The 17961-nt window shown below is 35.8% G+C and overlaps 1 protein-coding gene, 2 non-coding genes and 2 pseudogenes across 3 annotated transcripts; 2 read left to right on the forward strand and 3 right to left on the reverse strand.

Moving 5' to 3' along the window:
• Positions 1-429: 429 nt before the first annotated feature.
• On the reverse strand, positions 430-1404 carry LOC120155064 (annotated as a pseudogene).
• Positions 1405-2300: 896 nt separating this feature from the next.
• On the forward strand, positions 2301-2372 carry TRNAD-GUC. Its single transcript has one exon. It is a non-coding gene; the product is annotated as a tRNA-Asp (tRNA).
• A 2156-nt stretch (positions 2373-4528) lies between these two features.
• Positions 4529-5639, reverse strand: LOC120155065 (UDP-arabinopyranose mutase 3-like). The gene is made up of 3 exons (XM_039166643.1): positions 5495-5639; positions 4993-5129; positions 4529-4909 (listed from the first exon to the last, which is right to left on the reverse strand). Exons 1-3 carry the CDS (start codon positions 5637-5639, stop codon positions 4553-4555), a joined length of 639 nt encoding a protein of 212 aa, XP_039022574.1. The 3' UTR covers positions 4529-4552.
• A 2646-nt stretch (positions 5640-8285) lies between these two features.
• On the reverse strand, positions 8286-9695 carry LOC120155074 (annotated as a pseudogene).
• A 117-nt stretch (positions 9696-9812) lies between these two features.
• LOC120155076 lies at positions 9813-9931 on the forward strand. The gene has a single exon (XR_005518941.1). It is a non-coding gene; the product is annotated as a 5S ribosomal RNA (ribosomal RNA).
• The last annotated feature ends 8030 nt before the right edge of the window (positions 9932-17961 follow it).

Raw genomic sequence — 17961 nt, forward strand, 5'->3', positions numbered from 1 at the left:
AGTTGAGACAACCTTTGATGTATATTATCCATACATTATTATTGTTGCAGATAATTTTATTTTCATGACCCAGATTTTTATGGCCAAAACAATGAAATAATCAAATAATATCCATATATATATATATATATATATATATAAACTTGATTCAATACCAAGATAATAAAAGTTTTCCTTTATATAAGAAAATTTATTATTTTATATGCCGTACCCTTACCGTCCCCGTACCCCGTAATTTTAAAAATTACCGTTTTCTGTCCCTGTCCCCGTATCCGTTCCCGTATCCATATCGGTGCAACATAGATTGAAACTTCACTCAGTTTCTCAACGAAGAGTTGAAAAGCAAGTTTGATCAAATTACAATACAAGGTTTGAACATAATCCTTATTCAAAGGGTAGAAAAAGCAGACACAGGAATCAAGCTTTCAGTTACAGAGTCAACCCTGAACCGTTCATTTTGTGCAATGTTATCTGATCCAATCGCTTGGCCATTTCTGGTGTCAAGTAATTCACCCAGTCCCCAACCATCCCTTTCCGAAATACAACTTGTTTTCAATCATTCCATCGCGATGTATCCCACTTTTATTCGCTTCCAGGTTGCTTAAATGATCAAAACTGCACATCTCCACTATCTTCTCAGGCATCCCTTTTCGTTGTTCTTCCGACGAGAAAGGGTGACCGATAAACGTCGCCAATTTCGTGACATACAAAACAGTATCTTCCATCAGTTCTTCGTACTTGAAGAACAAAAATCTCTCCGGATGTTCCAAACTTGCTTTCCAATACCCCAAAACATGGTCCCAATAAGGTCCATAGTAAGACGCACCTTCACAAAACAACTCAAATGCCTCATCAAGATTAAGAGTTTGAATGTTAACGGATTCGCGTACCTGGCAATGAAATGATATAACGAAACAAAGTATCTTTGGGGTCCCTGCAAATGTAAACAATTTTACAACCAGAATCGATTATTGATTGGGGTAATAAAGAATGCGGAACATGTGTGGCCAGTAGAGGAACTCCAAGTTCTCGATGAGTGCAGAAACGGGCATGATCGAACTCCATAAAAGGCACAACATCATGGGGCATCTTGGAAAGCAAAGGGCTGGTGGAATCATCGAATGAAGTTCTCGTCATGGTGGCAAAAATGAGGGATTTCAACCAGGTTGTGCCAGTTTTCGGGGCACTGCAAACAATGATATCAGCAGGTTGAGCCTGAAATTGTTGTTGAGCTGACAGGATTCCCGGTAACATAAATGGGTAGATCCACAAGCCTTGGAACAGAACAAGATCTTCATTACCACCCCAGCCGTTCCTTTTGGGGAGAGAAGGTATCATCTCCAATGATTTCTGAAACTCATCTTCATTTCCTTTCTCAGTATATTTACTTAAGTTGGATTCCATGAAGGGAAAGCCAATGGGAGCAAATGTTATGGAACAGTGGCTATATAGACATAAAACTATTATAACGTCAGGTCATGTCACTATTTCGCATAATATTTAAAGGTTGGTGACTTGTTTGTAATAATTTTTTAATTGAGGTGAATAATATATTAAAACATAAAAGTGGTCCACTTAGTACCAAACACATGATTGTGTGACATTATATATATTTTACCCTTAATATTTAATCAAGCATACATATTTAATAAGTTAAATTATATATATTAAACATACATATCTTACATACACATCTGTTTGAATCTCAATCATTTAAGAAAAAGAATATTTTTTACTACTAACACCACCAAATGAATCCTCTATAAGCATTTATTAGAATATGCTCATTGTTATTCTTTGAAAAGTTAAATTAAATTTTTAAATATAATATTAATTGATGTTTTATAGAAAAAATAACTCATATGCAATAGAGATTAGAGATAACGATTCCATCATTTAATAAGTTAATTTATAGTCACAATTAAATTATTATAGAAAACGATACAAAATAAGTAGAGTATAGGAACCATCGTATGAACCATGTTCTTATAAAAATAAAATAAAATAAAACCGGGCCGGTTCTCAATGTAGTAGGTGAACGATCGTTTTCTATATTACCACGAGTCTATATTAAATACCAAATTAGCCGCCATTAATTATATTTCTTTAACAATTAAAAAATATTAAAACATAAAGATTCCCTATAATTGTCTGTTAATCCAATTTTCAAAGAGGTAGTTAGGGCCTAGAGGTTGACTGTTTCGGGATGTTAGAAACTGAACATGTGGTGGCCATTGTGGATGTGGTAGCTAACATGTTTAAAAAATTTTAATTAATATTCAAACCACATTTAACAATAAGTCGTTGTAGTATAGTGGTGAGTATTCCCGCCTGTCACGCGGGTGACCCGGGTTCGATCCCCGGCAACGGCGTTTTTTTGTTTTTTTAGCGTTACGTGCAAATTTAAAAAATGGGGCAAATTTTGTTGTTCTTCGAAGTTGAATTCAGGGAAGTAGGGTTTGCCGAGACTGGAACGTGTAATTAAATAGTTAAAAATCCAATTATATCTCTTTATAAAGAAATAGTAAAATAGAGCTAAAATCAATTTTAACATCCTTTCTGGCAAATTTTAATAACTTTTGTTTGGTTCAAATAAATTATTGATTTGGTTTAAAGTTAGAATTTTTTTTATTTAAAAAATATATTATTTGCATTCTTAAGATAAGATAAATTACTTGATTTACTACTCAACTTTCTTCTCACTCCTAATTTAACCATTCAAGTTAAAAAATTAATTTAATAATTAAATTTTGCACATTGAATTTTTTTACTCCATTTTCTTACTAAAAGCAGGATGTTACTTATTTTATTAATATATAATAATAAAAATAAATCCCCTAAATTATATTCTCAAACCCTAATCTAAAAACTTCTAACCATAAACCACCATGAACTTCTCCCTCCGCCTTTCTCAAACCCTCATCGTCATCCTCTCCCCCTCTCCAAAACCCTTACAATCTCTCCTTCCCATCCCTCAAACCTTCACTGTATCATATTTCCCTTCTCCTCTCTTAATTTCCCATCGACATCCCTTCCCCCTCTCTCAAACTCCTATTGTCTCTCTTTCTCTCCCTTAAACCTCACTGACACCCCTCCCCCATTTTCTCACTCTCATTGTATCCGTCTCTCCCTCTCTAAAACTTCATTGATGCCTCTCTCTCCCTCCCCTGAATCCTCACCGTCTCCTCCTCCCTTTCCTTAAATCCCCATCGACATCACCCTCTCATGAGAAACGTGGTTCATAGATTGAAGGGGTTATGTTTGAAAAGAAGAAGGTGAGTTCATTTTGGGGTGGGGGAGATGGGTCTGGAGCCATGATAATTTAAAACTCGAAATCATGGGAAAATCCATGGTGATTTGAAGAAGCATTGATGATAGTTATGGTGATTTGAGAGGAAAAAGTTTTTTTAAAGTGAAAATGAGAGAAAATTTTGGAGGAAATATTTATTTATATTTTAACTGAACAAACACCACATCATAACACCGTCAGTGACTTTAACAGTAGAATGATCAAATTATTAAATTAAAATTAAAATTTTAATTATTAATTTTTTTTTTTAAATTTAAGTGATCAAAATAAGAAAAATAAGAAAATCGAGTGACGAGTTTAATAATTTACCCTTAAGACATTGGTTTTTCTGGACTTTGCATGTGTGTGTATATGCGTTTACCTTTTTATTTATAAATATTATAAAAATTGAAGAATCCTAAATAATAATTATTTTTATTTAATACATGTATGTTCGACACTCATTTCATGATATATATTTAGAAGTATATCGATCCCCGGCAACGGCGTTAACTTTTTATTTTTGAGAGTTACGTGCAAATTAAAAGAGTGGGCCTTACACCACCACTAGGATGCTTCCAACAAGAAGATGCCTCTTCTGTCTCTTGTGTTTTTCCTTTTCGTGGGAACCAAATCATGCTTTGCTGGATTTTCCATGTCCATGTCCATGTCCATGTCCTGCATTGCTCGAATACAAGGAAACAGGGTGGGAGTTTTCCATTATTAGATCACAAGGAGCATGCACATCAAAACACACCAAGCAGAACAATGCTCCAAATATAGAGTTTAGAGATGATCTTAATATCCATCACACCCATTAGCAAAGGTTTGAATTTTAAGATTATAGATATCAGATTTTAGAATACATAAATATCTTTCATAATTTTTACATTTATATTTCTATAATTATAATGAATTCTTCTTCTTCTTCGACATTATAGAAAGATAACTAAGACTGAATCAGGTTAAATTTTATCTTATTTTGATTCTTTTTCCACAATTCCTAACAATCTGTGATTCAAATTCGGATCTCGACATATGTAGTAAGTAGACCTTCACAAAAGTAAAATAAAATAAAATAAAACCTCAGTCACTATCTGAATAAATTAATTTAGATATAAAGACATCAATTTCTAATGCCATACATAAGCCATATGCCATCAATTCTTTGTAGACTCGGTAATAAATATTATAAATAATATAATGTATCCCTCCTCCAACCTGCACAAGCCTAACAAAATGTTAGCTACCTATGGAAGAAGTCTACTTCGAAGCACCGTTGGACGACTCGGCGGATTTTGCATCAGATGCGTTCAGCTCATCCCACGCTTCGATCCATGTCACCATACCACCGGCAAGCGTGTTGAAGTAGTCGTCGACCTTGCTTAGTTTTGCCTTTACCTGCTTGGAGATTTCGATGTAGCATTGCTGAACCGTGGTGCAGTCCTTAGGAAGGGTAACGGACTGGCAGAACGGGATCAACTCTTCTTGCCAGTAAATTCCTTTGTATTCTTTCTTGAGATTCACGAAGGGGTTGCTGGCTTTGCTGTGCCAAATGTAAGGCAGTCCTGTCTTCACTCCCAATCCGAGGTGGTCGCATATAACCTGTAAACCAAGCAGCTTCAAACATCAGATTTACATACATGACGAACATTTCACCGTCAGGTCTTATGAAAATGCATCCGAAAAAATAATCAATAAACACTTGCACAAGAAGGACCCAATCGCTTACAAACACAGGGAATGCTACGATAAATCAGATAAAATCTAAGTTCTAAGATCAGCTTCAGACAACCAAAACTGATATCAAAAGCAGATAGAACAAGGTATTTTGATTTACCTATGTAATCAACCAAGGATTTAATCACTTCAAACAAACAGATAACGATACATTTCAGAATGTACAATCGAACATGACTAAAACAACAAAAGACTACGAAATTATTAGGAACGGCTACTAATACTTACATTACCATTGTCAAGCAAATGAGCAACGGCTTAAATACATGTTATTTAAAAAAATACAGTCAAATAAGGAAACAATATATGGAAATACCACCAAATTGCATTAAGAGGACATCTTTTTTATATAAAGAAAATCAAGTCACACATCGAGATCGAAACTTCCACACCCAGAACACTAAAAGATAACATCAAGATCCAAAACTTAAATCCCACATGCAAAACAGTAAAAAATAAACAAACCCAATCTCCAATTCCAAGAACCGACTGAAAGCCATATCTCCAAAAGCTCACAAAATCGAAGGAAAAAGAGAGATAAAGATGTGAGTTTGGGGCTTAAAAAGCAGTCATCGTCAATGGTATAAATGTACTTCTTCTTGGAGACCATGTAACCGAAGCATCGACAAGCAGAGTCCTTGAAAGAGATGCAAGAGGACTTGGGGGCCCAGAATCCTGTTGATATCGTTCCTATTGTAAAGCTCGTAATCAAATCCTTGGGGAACTTTGATGGTCTTGGAAGGATCACCGTCTTGAACTATGATGAGATGGTAAGGCTGGAAAAAGGGTCTCCACATCTCCAGAAAGTCCAAGTTCCGAATGGTGGGAATCACTATGTCCAGCTCATCTTTCAACGGCGGAACTGGTGTGATAGTGGACGGTTGTGCCATTTTCGAAAAGCTTGGACTTGGAGAAATGCAATGGAGGGGCGAGTTTGACTGTTTGAGATTATAGAGGATGAAGGAAGAGAAATGGTGTTTCTATGAGAGTCGGATTTATAGTGGGTGGCGCGTTCGAACAAAAAAAAGTGACTTTTAGTAGTAGGAAAACACCTCAACTAGTTCCATGCTATCGTGTTTTTCGGTGTAACGAGATTTGCTAAATTGCTTAAAAGATCCCTTTAAGTTTCTCGTTTTATTTAGACAAGTTTGTTAGAGAAAGTGGAAAAAATTGTTCAGGGATTCTAAGATTTGAAAGTTTGGTGACCAAATTGAATTTTAAAATTGAGTGGCTAAAATTAAAATATAGACAAAGTTGAGCGGTTAAAAGTATAGTTTACCCAACTTTCTTAAAGGTAACTCTCGGTTCCTCCCTTTCGCTAATATGTCAAAGTATTTGGAGCACTCGGAAATTATTAGAATTGGGTATCGGATGGCAGATAGGCTCGAGACATTCTGTTTCAATATGGAACGATAATTGGCTCCCCTCTATTCCTGCTAGTCGTGTTTCTTCTACTAGAGTGGCTCACTTGAACGTTGTTTCTGATCTTCTAGAGCCTAATTCAAGGGGCTGGAATGAGTCATTGGTTCGCTCGATATTCACCATTGATGAAGCAAATTCTATCCTACAAATTCAACTGCCTTTGTACCCTCAACCTGATCTTCTAGTATGGAAGGGAGAAAAGTCCTGCATTTACTCGATACATAATAGTTATAAACTGCTTCTTAACACTACCACACCCCTACTGCCGATTGAAAACATTTATAATTATATTTGGAATTCCACTTGTCCAGAAAAATTAAAGATTCTAGCTTGGAGGCTTACTAAAAATTATGCCCCAACAATGCACAATTTACTTATTAAACGTGTGGTCTCGAATCCTAACTGTCTTTAGTGTCGAACATAGAATGAAGATGCGTTACATGCAAGCCGTGATTGCCCTTTTGCTTGCTCGGTTTGGAACAATTCGGGTTTAGTATGGTCCAATGCTGCTAATCAATTGTGTTTTGATGATTGGCTACTGTGGCTTTTCAAACTTACAACCTCAGACAAACATAGCATGATTATTACTACTCTATGGTTATGGTTTTCTCGAAATAGGTTGGTACATGAAGAAGTTTCACAAAGACCTGAGGAAGCAGCAGTCCTCATCAAGAGTTATTGTGCCGAATTCAGAAACCTTATCTGATCGACAAGCATTCCTTCCTCTATTGAGACAGAACATTGGACCCTTCCACCACCTCTGATCTTTAAGGTTAATGCTGATGCAGGATTCAAATCATCAGAATATCGGTCTGGTTCAGGCGTTGTGATAAGAGATGCTGAAGGTCATATCATCGGATCCTGCCACAAAATCAGTAACCATGTTCATACGGCTTTTGCTGCTGAAGCTACAGCTTTACTCCGGGGGTTGGAATTTGCGAGTGAATCGGCCTCCATTCGGTGGTAGTGGAAAGTGATTCCAAAACTCTAATTAACAAATTGAATTCAAAGAATTTGGACTTTTCAGAGATAGGACCAATCACCCGCGATATCCAGACATTGGCGAGGACCTTCACTCTTTGTTCCTTTCAGTTCTGTGCCAGGAGCTGTAATAAGGCAGCGCATGCAATGGCGGCGGAAGGATTTAATCGTTTAGCTGATTATTTTTGGGGTAGAAGATGCTCCGATTGCCGTTCGACTTATAGCTGCCGATGACAGGCGATTTCTTGATCCACCGTAGACTTATTGGATCATCTTGTTTGGGGATTCACTTCTTCATTGCTGCTGTGCGCATCCCCATTTTTTCTTCTATCATGGTCCTTCACCGTTCATTCTCTCATGCAAGATGGTTGTGTTACTTGTTTTTATCCTTTACAGGTCCCTTTTTTATTTTATTGTTTTGTTGCCTCTCTTTTATTTAAGAAACTATGTATTGTTTCTTTGTCTAATAAAACACAGCCGACTTTTAATCAAAAAAAATTATAGAAATATATTAATGTAAAAATAATTTTAATAGTTTAATATTAAATAATAAATATAATTTTAATGGAATTTATCGCAATCGGAACATAACAAGCAATATATAGACTAAAACGAGATTCCTGAATAGAATGCTATGAACTTGTTTGATATTCTACAAACAAAAGCAGCTGACTCCAAAAAAAGAAATGGCGTAAATTACAATCATGACACATAAATAATACACCAAATGCTAATGGGGACCAGAGATTGTGCACCTTCATCCATTTTTTAGCGTGTTATGTTGCTGCACCAAACTACTCGAACCCCATCGACCCGGTCATTAAAAGCTTCAGCACGATAATACGAAATCAGATGCGAATTGGACGTCAAACGTCGAAGGAATAGCCTTAGTGGTTTCGCAGACGGTATTCATCACATACACGCCAATAAGAAAACACATGATGCCAAGATTGTCACGACTGGATGAAGTAGACAGATAACTGGCCTAAAACCGGTATTTGGCAACCATGGGTACGCATCAGGAGGAGGCATGACACAGTTATCACCGTTGAAATAAATCCTCCGTGGAAAAGCCCATCCCTATTCGAAATTGAAGGTTGATGCATCTTTTCGGAATAATAGTTCCGATTGCACATTCCCAAGAGGACCGGCTTCATTGAGGAAATCATTGTAGAACTTTAAGTCCCCATAACATTGCAGTATCATCTGCATAAGAAAAGTTTATTCTAGTCACACAGATTCTGGGAAATGAAATGATTCTACTGAAAGGAAATTATTATTGGCGAACTTAGACTTACTTAAGCCAGCATAAGGAGTTAATGGTTTGTAATTGAAGCTGAAAAGTTGAGTAAGATTGTCAAAGTTGGGGTGTTGCACAACAAGATTCCACTGCGAATAATTCGATGCATAATTGAAATTGGTGATCGTGATCTTCACACGCCAGTATTCCTTGTAGTTGAGCTTAACATGCCAGTGAATTCGAACTGGACACATATGGCTTGTACACTGAAGCAGAGGTGTGGTAGATTTGCCTAGACCCGGAACAGCTGAAGCTAAATGTGAAGACCTTTCACTGCAAGGTTCCATCACCGAAGAAAATAAATACAACTGCAAAATGTAAAAGGACAATTAGAGGGGGGGAAAGACAGAAAAATGTGAAAAGTTACCTTACACAACTCCCGGGTCGGTTGCGTTATTACAGCCACAAGCACATGTTGGGCAGCTCACAATGGTGTCATTATAGAAGGAAGAGAGCGAGACGCAACATGTAGGTGTCTTTTGAGCCAGGAATTGCGAATATGTGCATGTAACATTCCATGTCACTGCAATTATACGCAAGTTAAGATAACCTTAAGATACAAGTTCATTCCTCCATGCTGAATTATTAATAAATATAACTTTATTCTCAAGCTTCAGTAATGATGTCCAATAAGTTTTTATATAAATTCATACACACAACATAACATCGTATAAGTTGTTTTGCAGCAGAAATAGAAGTGAAGCATGCAAGTAATTATATAGATATGATTGAAATGAGAATTAGTAATGTGTTGCTTGATGAAAAATCTGAAAAATAAGCCAAAAAAAGGGACGTATCTGATTTGATTACTACAAAGTAGAACTTGAGCTTAGCAAGTAACTTACTCATAGTTGTGTTATTCTCCTTTTATCCGCCGTTATGAATTTAGTTGGTTTCACAATCTTTGCAGGTCCACAAGTATATCCCGGACCTGGAGCTTTCAGGGTAAAGTTTCTAGTCACTCTGAAATGAGCTTGCTGCAGCGCCAACACTAACCGAAAACGGAAAACACAAAAAGCAATGATTGATTATTCTTTAGGCAGTTGTATACAATATATACGTACGTATGTACCTATAAGCGGGTGCGATCATACCAGCACTAATGCACCGGATCCCATCAAAACTCCGCAGTTAAGTGTGCTTGGCCGAGAGTAGTATTAGGATAAGTGACCTCCTGGGAAGTCCTCGTGTTGCACCCTTCCTTTTTCTGCCGGAGGTCTTCCACGGAAGTTGCTTTCAACCTGACGTTGGGGGCAGCCTACTACTCTACCTCCTCTTACCCCATTGCATATGGGAATAGAGTTTTGTTGTTTGTTGTTGTTGTTGTTGTATGTACCTATAAGCGGCATCTTTTGAAGAACTTTAAATTGGATCTAACAGAGAAAACAGTAAAAAGAATGCTTTGATCTTTAGACTTCTGGTAGAAAGTTAATGCTCATTTTCGATTTTGAAGTTAAGTCATTAGCCTTTTATAATGCAACAAAAAAGAGTGCCTCAGTATCACTTACAACATAGTCATCTGGGGTCCAGCTTATTATGTCCCGTTTGATAGTGATATTGCCGGTTGGATCGAGTGCATCATAAGCTTCTGCAGAAAGAACCCAAGAAAAGATCTCGAAACTTTAAATTACAAGATATTCATCAAGGCATTGAATTTAAAACGAAAACCATTGATGATTTAGATCTGGAACTGGATCAAAATCCAAAATCAACATGAAAATAGTAGAAGTTTGCCCATTCGGTCTTGTCCCCGATATCGACCCTTGGTCTGTCAAGGATTACAGAAAGAATGGACACGTATAAGATCCAAATAAGTGAAATGCTTAGATAGCCTAATGGGAAAAATGTAAAGCAGTTTCATAATTCCATGTGCTATGATTGTTATGATGGTGACTTCGATTCTAAACTTCATTAAGTATCTCTAACATTTTATGGTCAACTCTATATCAGTAAACACCGTACAGTTTAACACACACTTTTGACCGCACAGATCTCAATTCTTAGTAGATTGTTTACACTTTTTAATCGGTTAAAACACATAAATGCTGTGTTCACCTCTGTTATGATCCACTCTTTCCTCTTCGCTATATATATATATATATATATAACAAATTAAGCAGCTTTTGAACAAGAATGGGGAAAGTAAATGATGCATAAAAACGGAGCTTTATGTCAGTAAGCATAGATTTATTCTTTGGGGAATTAAAACAAATACCAAACTGATGAAAAGAAGAGTAGATCATCACGCATTAAGGACGAAGGATTTGAATTCAGAATAGAAGCTAAAATCAGATAACTGAATCAAACTTTCCAAATCAGATCAACACATCATATAAAAGAAACTAAAATATGAAGCTTTATTGGAAAGTTACCGGTAAGGGTGCGTTTGGTTCACGGAATGTAAGATTACCAGTGAGAATAAAAGATTATCACAGAATAGAATTACTGAGAATGTTGTATTTTATGTTTGGTTAGTTTAGTATGAATGTAAGATTACCGTGTTTTGTTAAAGGAATAAAATATTATTAAAATTTATATTTGACCAAATTGTTCTTCTTATATATTTATTTTTTTAACAAATTAAAAAATATTTATATTTTTTCTTTTAAAAAAATTAAATTCATAAAATTTATATAATTTTTTTTTTACAAAATTGAAAATATAAAAAGGTTTAATGAAAGGGTAAAATTTTATTTTAACCCCTAAACTTTATATAAAATTTTAATTATAGATTTTTTTGTAAATCTAAAATAGTTTAAGGATAAATTTATAATTTAATCTTCGTATAATTTTTATTATTCAATGACAGAATAAAAATATTTTTAAAAGAAAAAAAATTAAGGGTATTTTAGTTTAAAACGTCGATAATCCAACTGTCGAAACGATTTTTTTCTTAAAGGTGAGAAAAGGGTGCGATTTTAAAAACCACATTAATTCTTAATTATCTCTTTTTAATTTAAAAAACAAAATGTGATTTACAAGACCTCTCGTTTCGAAAAATTTTGGATTTCCTTTACGATCGAAAAATATAGTTCGAAGAGTCGCCACCAATCTTTGATTAGGGTGTGATTGGGCACCCCAAAAATGTTATCATTTTAAATAAAAAATTAATTAAAACAACAAATTGTGGTCTGCGTTACAAAAAAAATGAATTCGAGAGTCGGTTACGTATGGAGAAGGATTAGCACCCCCACAACACCCTAAATCGGTACATAATTGATTAATTAACGTCTTTGCAATGAACTTTACAAATTCGAATTTAATTTAATTTTTGATCCCTTAAAACAAAGATATAAATTAAAAAAAATATTCAAAAGCACTCAAATAAATTAAATTAAAATTATCGAGTCGTTTTAGAAAGATAAAGAATGTTCGATTATTTACAAATATCGAGACCAGATCTTAAAAGCTATAACAACCTTTTCTTGATAAATTTAAATAAACGAACACTTCCTTTTCTTTCGTTCCCAAATTTTAAGCGAAGAATCGATTTTTAGGTTTCACTTTCGGGATACACTTTTATTTTAAAATTATTAAAAGCGGACCTCAAATCAGTTATGACTGCCCACTTAAAACAATTTTAAATTAAAAGGGTATTACCCTTAATCTAATTATGTGATATGTCGAGTTATGCAAATGAGGCTATCATGTAAATTATGCAAAAAGTATGTCATGCCAAAATTAATTAAAAAACATTAAAAATATCATATAGCGTGACATATATATATATATATATATATATATAAAATTATATATGTATATTTTAATTACAAATTATAAACTATGCCTATTAACATACAATGTACAAATATGACTCAAATATAAAAACAAAAACATAACATGCTAAACTAAAAATTTAAAAAGTATATATATACATAAATGTAGTGACTAAATTTGAAAAAATGTAAAATTCAGTATACTACACAAATTCAGACCATTTTAACATGAAGGACAAATAATTCGGACCCTAAATTGCTAATAAACCATAAGCATGCATATGACTGAAATAAAAGAACATAAAACAACATATCAAATACATAAACTATACAAAGTACAAACAAATAAACTAAATGGACTAAAAGGAAATGAAGCGTAAATTAAAAATATATATATACGTATATATCACTAATTAAAACAAGGGTTAAAACGAAAATGCTTAAGTTATGAGGGTCTAAACCTAATCCATCCCTAAGGTCATGGTGGCTAACAATAATTAACCCTAAAGTTTTAATATATAACTTAACTAAAATTAAATCTAATATAATGTAAACTAAACCTACAGCCTCATCAGACTCCTTTCTCCCCTCACGCTCAATGTCTCTTCTCTCATCTTCTCAAACAGAGAGTTATACAACTCTTTATGCCGACCACCGTGAGACAAGAACCCTCTCTCTCACTTCGAGACCCATCGACCGAAGCTTGGCCATCAATCTCCGATGGCCTTTTCACTCTAAACCTACGCTAACTCCTACAAAAGAAACACCTAAGCTAACCCTCACGAACCAGGATTCTCTGTTCCTCTTCCCTCTCACTTTTTCTTTCACCCAAGGCCCTTACTTTCAACAACGATTGGACCCCGTACGGCTATAAGATGGAGCCGTTGAGATTCTATCGGCGTTCGTACTACTCAGGTAAATCAACCCCAAATCCTTTTCCTTATTTCTGGTTTTGCGTTTATATTTGAAAATTACTAAAACGAACGGAAAAAAAAATGAAACTGCAAATGATAAATGGAGAAAAAAAAACCTTTGCAAGAATTCGATTTCCTTTGCGCTGCTTTCTCGATTTCTTATACAATAGTAGAGTTGCACTTTATTTTCCTCTTTTACATTGATTTTTCTCTGTAAATTTGAAGGAAAGATCGACACCCCTCCCTCTGTTACAACGAAAAGCCCCCTGTCCTTTTTTGTGTTTTCTTTTGCTTGTTAATGGCTTCTGATGATTCTCCTGCTCGAAAAATGGTTCTTGATGACCCCCGTGAATTGTTATTCTCTTTTTTTGTCAATCCTTGCCAATGTTTCCTCTCGACGATAGATGTCTATCTCCTTGTAAACTGATTTCTTTTATGTTCTTATTGTCCCCCACTTACAAACTGTTTCCTTCAGTTTTTACCCTCTTTTTCCATAACCGTTTGCCTCATTGCTTCTTACGTGGCTCCCAAAAAATCTGAATTGGTTATTTGCTGCAGTTATAGGCGAAACGGTTGAAGAGGGACAATTGGGTGTTGCAAACTGTTATACTTATTTTAGTCATGCAATCCACTTTGAATCTTATATTGGACCCCAGACAAAAATGAGCATCTACAGCTGCCCCTCTTTGCTCATTGTCGTGTAACGAGAATAGAGCAAAGATCAATAGATGATCAAGTTTGTCCAACCATTAGAACTTCAAAAGATTAATCCGCTCCTCTGTTACTTCAGGATAAGCAAGACTTGAAAAATCTTCGAATGACGGGTCTGCTCCCTATCCCTTCAGGGAGTATAAGACTCAACCAATCTTCAGCAAACGTGTCTGCTCCCTATTCATTCAAGGAGTATAAGACTCGAACAATCTTCATAAAACGAGTTCGCTCTATATTCCTTAGAGAGTATAAGACTCGAACAATCTTCAACAAACGTGTCTGCTCTCTATTCATTCAGAGAGTATAAGACTTGAACAATCTTCAATAAAACGGGTTCGCTCTCTATTCCTTCAGAGAGTATAGAACTCGGAAAATCTTCAATAAACATGTCCGCTCCCTATTCTTTCAAAGAGTATAGGACTCAATCTTTAACAAACGTGTCCGCTCCCTATTCATTCAGAGAGTATAGGACTCGATCTTCATAAAATGTGTCCGCTTCCTATTCTTTCAGAGAGTATAGAACTCGATCTTCAACAAACGTGTCTGCTCCCTATTGCTTCAGAGAGTATGGAACTCAAACGTCTTCTTCTTACAGGTTCGCTCCCTCTTTCTCTAGGGAGTATGGAACTCGAACATCTTCTTCTTACGGGTTCGTTCCCTCTTTCTCTAGGGAGTATGGAACTCGAACATCTTCTTCTTACGGGTTCGCTCCCTCTTTCTCTAAGGAGTATGGAACTCGAACATCTTCTTCTTACGGGTTCGCTCCCTCTTTCTCTAGGGAGTGTGGAACTCGAACATCTTCTTCTTACTGGTTCGCTCCCTCTTTCTCTAGGGAGTATGGATCTCAAACATCTTCTTCTTACGGGTTCGCTCCCTCTTTCTTTAGGGAGTATGGAACCCGAACATCTTCTTCTTACTGGTTCGCTCCCTCTTTCTCTAGGGAGTATGGAACTCGAACATATTCTGCTTATGGGTTCGCTCCCTCTTTCTCTAGGGAGTATGGAACTCGAACATCTTCTTCTTACGGGTTCGCTCCCTCTTTCTCTAGGGAATATGAAACTCGAACATCTTCTTCTTACGGGTTCACTCCCTCTTTCTCTAGGGAGTATGGAACTCGAACATCTTCTGTTTTACCACTTTCTTATGAATACTTCTAGATGATTTGCTTCACTACTCTCTCATGAAGACCTAAGTTTGATTTGTTTCGAAGGTTGAACCTCTCAATTCTTCAGGGTATGCCTCTCTGAACGTGATTTCTTACGTTCGAGATTTAAAATCTTCCTTTCGATTTGTTGGCCTTTTGACATCATGCATATTCTTTTTTCACTGGAAGGTCTGTCAAAACCATGTGTTTATGCATGAAACACGAACACGAATGCAATTAAGTGTATTAGTGTAATGCATTTTCTTTTATGCAAATGATGTTCTCATGAATGCATAAATGTTGAATCAATCTTCACTTGGCTCCAGAATGGTAAACTCGATATTCTTCTACTTGATCATTCTTTCAAGGGTTTGCTTTAGACGCTCATGCAACAACTCATAGTTTCCAACTTGCATTTTTGACGAGCCCTCTGATCTTATTTTATCTCCTTGTCGTCTTTGTTATCTATCTTTATTTCGGAGAAAATGTTTTTTTCTCTCAACTTCTTGCTATAGTCAGAAGCATTATTATGTTGCCCCATTTTTGGAGACTATGTACATGACTGCCAAACTCCGCCAAGATTAAAGGGAGAGCTGCATCTGTTTTGATTTGACTATTGAAACATAACACCAAGAGGACCCCTCCAAATTTCCTTTTCATCACATCATTTCTCATTTTAACCTTGGAGTTGCGTAAGACAACCTTCATCTTGGATAATGGAAACAACACATGATCGCAACATTGATTCAGCATCATATTTACTGGCTCGTAAGATATTTAACACATTCATCTTTTCCTGTGGCTTCTGCCCATATCTTTCAATTGGAGAAGCTTTTTACAATGCGCTCAGAGTTTTTTTGCATGGTATTAGAAGGATACCAAAACTCAATGGAGATTAAGATGAGATATTTTGGCTGGCCAACATTAATGCATGTGAAATCACTGGAATAATGCAACTAATGATGGATAAAATGATCATATATGGTAAACTCTACTGTCAGTGTTTCACCATTTTCAACACTCATACATTTCTATCTCATTGGAATTATTTGTTTAATTCAATGATCGTTCAACAGGTCTTCTTTGGCTTCCAAAGATGCCCCACATTAATACCTCTGGCTGAAACATGCCTTCACTAATGCCGCAACATTATCTTATTCTGATACGGGCCTTCAAAATGCCCCAACACCTCAAATTGTAGGGCTCATTCCTTCTTCGTCTGAATCATGTCATCTCAAAATGATGGGGGTTCAGTCATGCCCTAGTGTGGGTATTCACGGCTCCCTTCGTACCAAGATCTCCTGACTTTGAATGCTCAAATTCTTGTGCCGCTACACAACAATATAGCCGAATATCTTGGGGGTTTCTCTTCATGTTGCCCTAAACACTTAATAAGTGATCAATTCTTCTAACAAAATGTCTTGTGCTTTTATACAAGCCGTAAGATGTGCCTCTTCTGAATGATGAGATCATATTCTTCTTGATGGGTTACTGACAACGTCATAAGGAAACGTTACAAGCTCCATTCCTCGTCCTTCTGATCTCTCAGACTATCTGCTTCAAGATTGCATAATGCTTCATGCTCCGGCATTGCTTATTCTTCTTCTCAAATAGAGGCACAATGAGCTTCATCAACTCCAAGGACCTTCCATATTTGAACTGTCCTGTTTGAAAATGTTTTTCTCTTTTTCTTATTTTAGGGATCAAATAATAAAAGAATTTTTATAAAATATTGTCCCTTAATTCAGGCTCATAATCGAATCAAATCATAAACATGGGTTCACAGAATATCAAAAGAATCAATAGCTCTTTAATATTTTCAGGGTTATAGCTCTTTGACAAATGTCAAAATTGAGGGGTTAGCTTCCTATTTTCTAAGGTTTCAACCACTGAAATATCATTTCCTTCTCGGTCATCGTGAATATTGCAACATGCCCTTCTTTCTTGGCTTGGTATTTTAATCGAATGCAGACAAAATGACACAACTAGCATAATCCATTACTAGACTTTTTAGAACACTTTCATTTCAGTTCTCTGAAATCTTCCATTTGTTCAAGCTTCGTAGACTCCTCTAACCAAGGCAGTGCAGAAATATCGATCTAAAAATGAAATTTCTGAGTGCACGTGTGAAATTGACTATAACAAGTGTTCCTTAACTCCCTTAGTCCATTTTTGTCACAACTCTTTATTTATAAAATTGATTTAATTTGCCATTGTCTGGCTAGCTGAAATCAGCTTTATTGTAATTTACCTCTATCGGGCTAGCTGAAGGATCCATCTCATCACAAAGTCTTTGACTTGACAATCATAGTTGAGCATACACCGAATTGCCAAGTATCCAATCAAGGTCATGGTTTGAATATAATCTATTCATAAAGCCAGGGCTTTCGAGTTTCCTCTATAACCAATTGCTTTAGCAGAATAGCTCAGCTTTATTTTATATATATAATCATTTTTATCAGGGTAGCTGAATTATATCCATAAAGCCGGGGCTTTTAACCAATTGCACTAGAGGGACAGCTCAAGATTTATTATATACATATAATATTATAATATGGGTATACAAATCTAATTTCTTAAGCTCGTCAAGAAGAACCTGTTATAGTCTAGGTGTTGTTGAAAGCTAGAAAATCTCATCGTTAGAGTTCAATTTCCAAGCAACTGACCTAAACTAGATTCATCTGCTTGACTATTCCATCCGTAAAGATCATAATCATCATTGAACGTCATCAATAAAAGTGTGG

The sequence above is a fragment of the Hibiscus syriacus genome, unplaced genomic scaffold (assembly GCF_006381635.1).
Source record: "Hibiscus syriacus cultivar Baekdansim isolate YM2019G1 unplaced genomic scaffold, ASM638163v2 tig00111161_pilon, whole genome shotgun sequence".
In the NCBI taxonomy this organism is placed as follows: Eukaryota; Viridiplantae; Streptophyta; class Magnoliopsida; order Malvales; family Malvaceae; genus Hibiscus; species Hibiscus syriacus.

What these genes read in the sequence shown, in the direction of transcription:
- LOC120155065 (XM_039166643.1), bottom strand. Translation starts at nt 5,639, where the DNA reads ATGGTCTCCAAGAAGAAGTACATTTATACCATTGACGATGACTGCTTT. An exon ending in TTCTTGGAATTGGAGATTGG is followed by an intron (nt 5,130 to 5,494) that starts GTTTGTTTATTT and finishes TTGATTACATAG; the next exon opens with GTAAATCAAAATACCTTGTT. An exon ending in TGGGTCCTTCTTGTGCAAGT is followed by an intron (nt 4,910 to 4,992) that starts GTTTATTGATTA and finishes TGATGTTTGAAG; the next exon opens with CTGCTTGGTTTACAGGTTAT.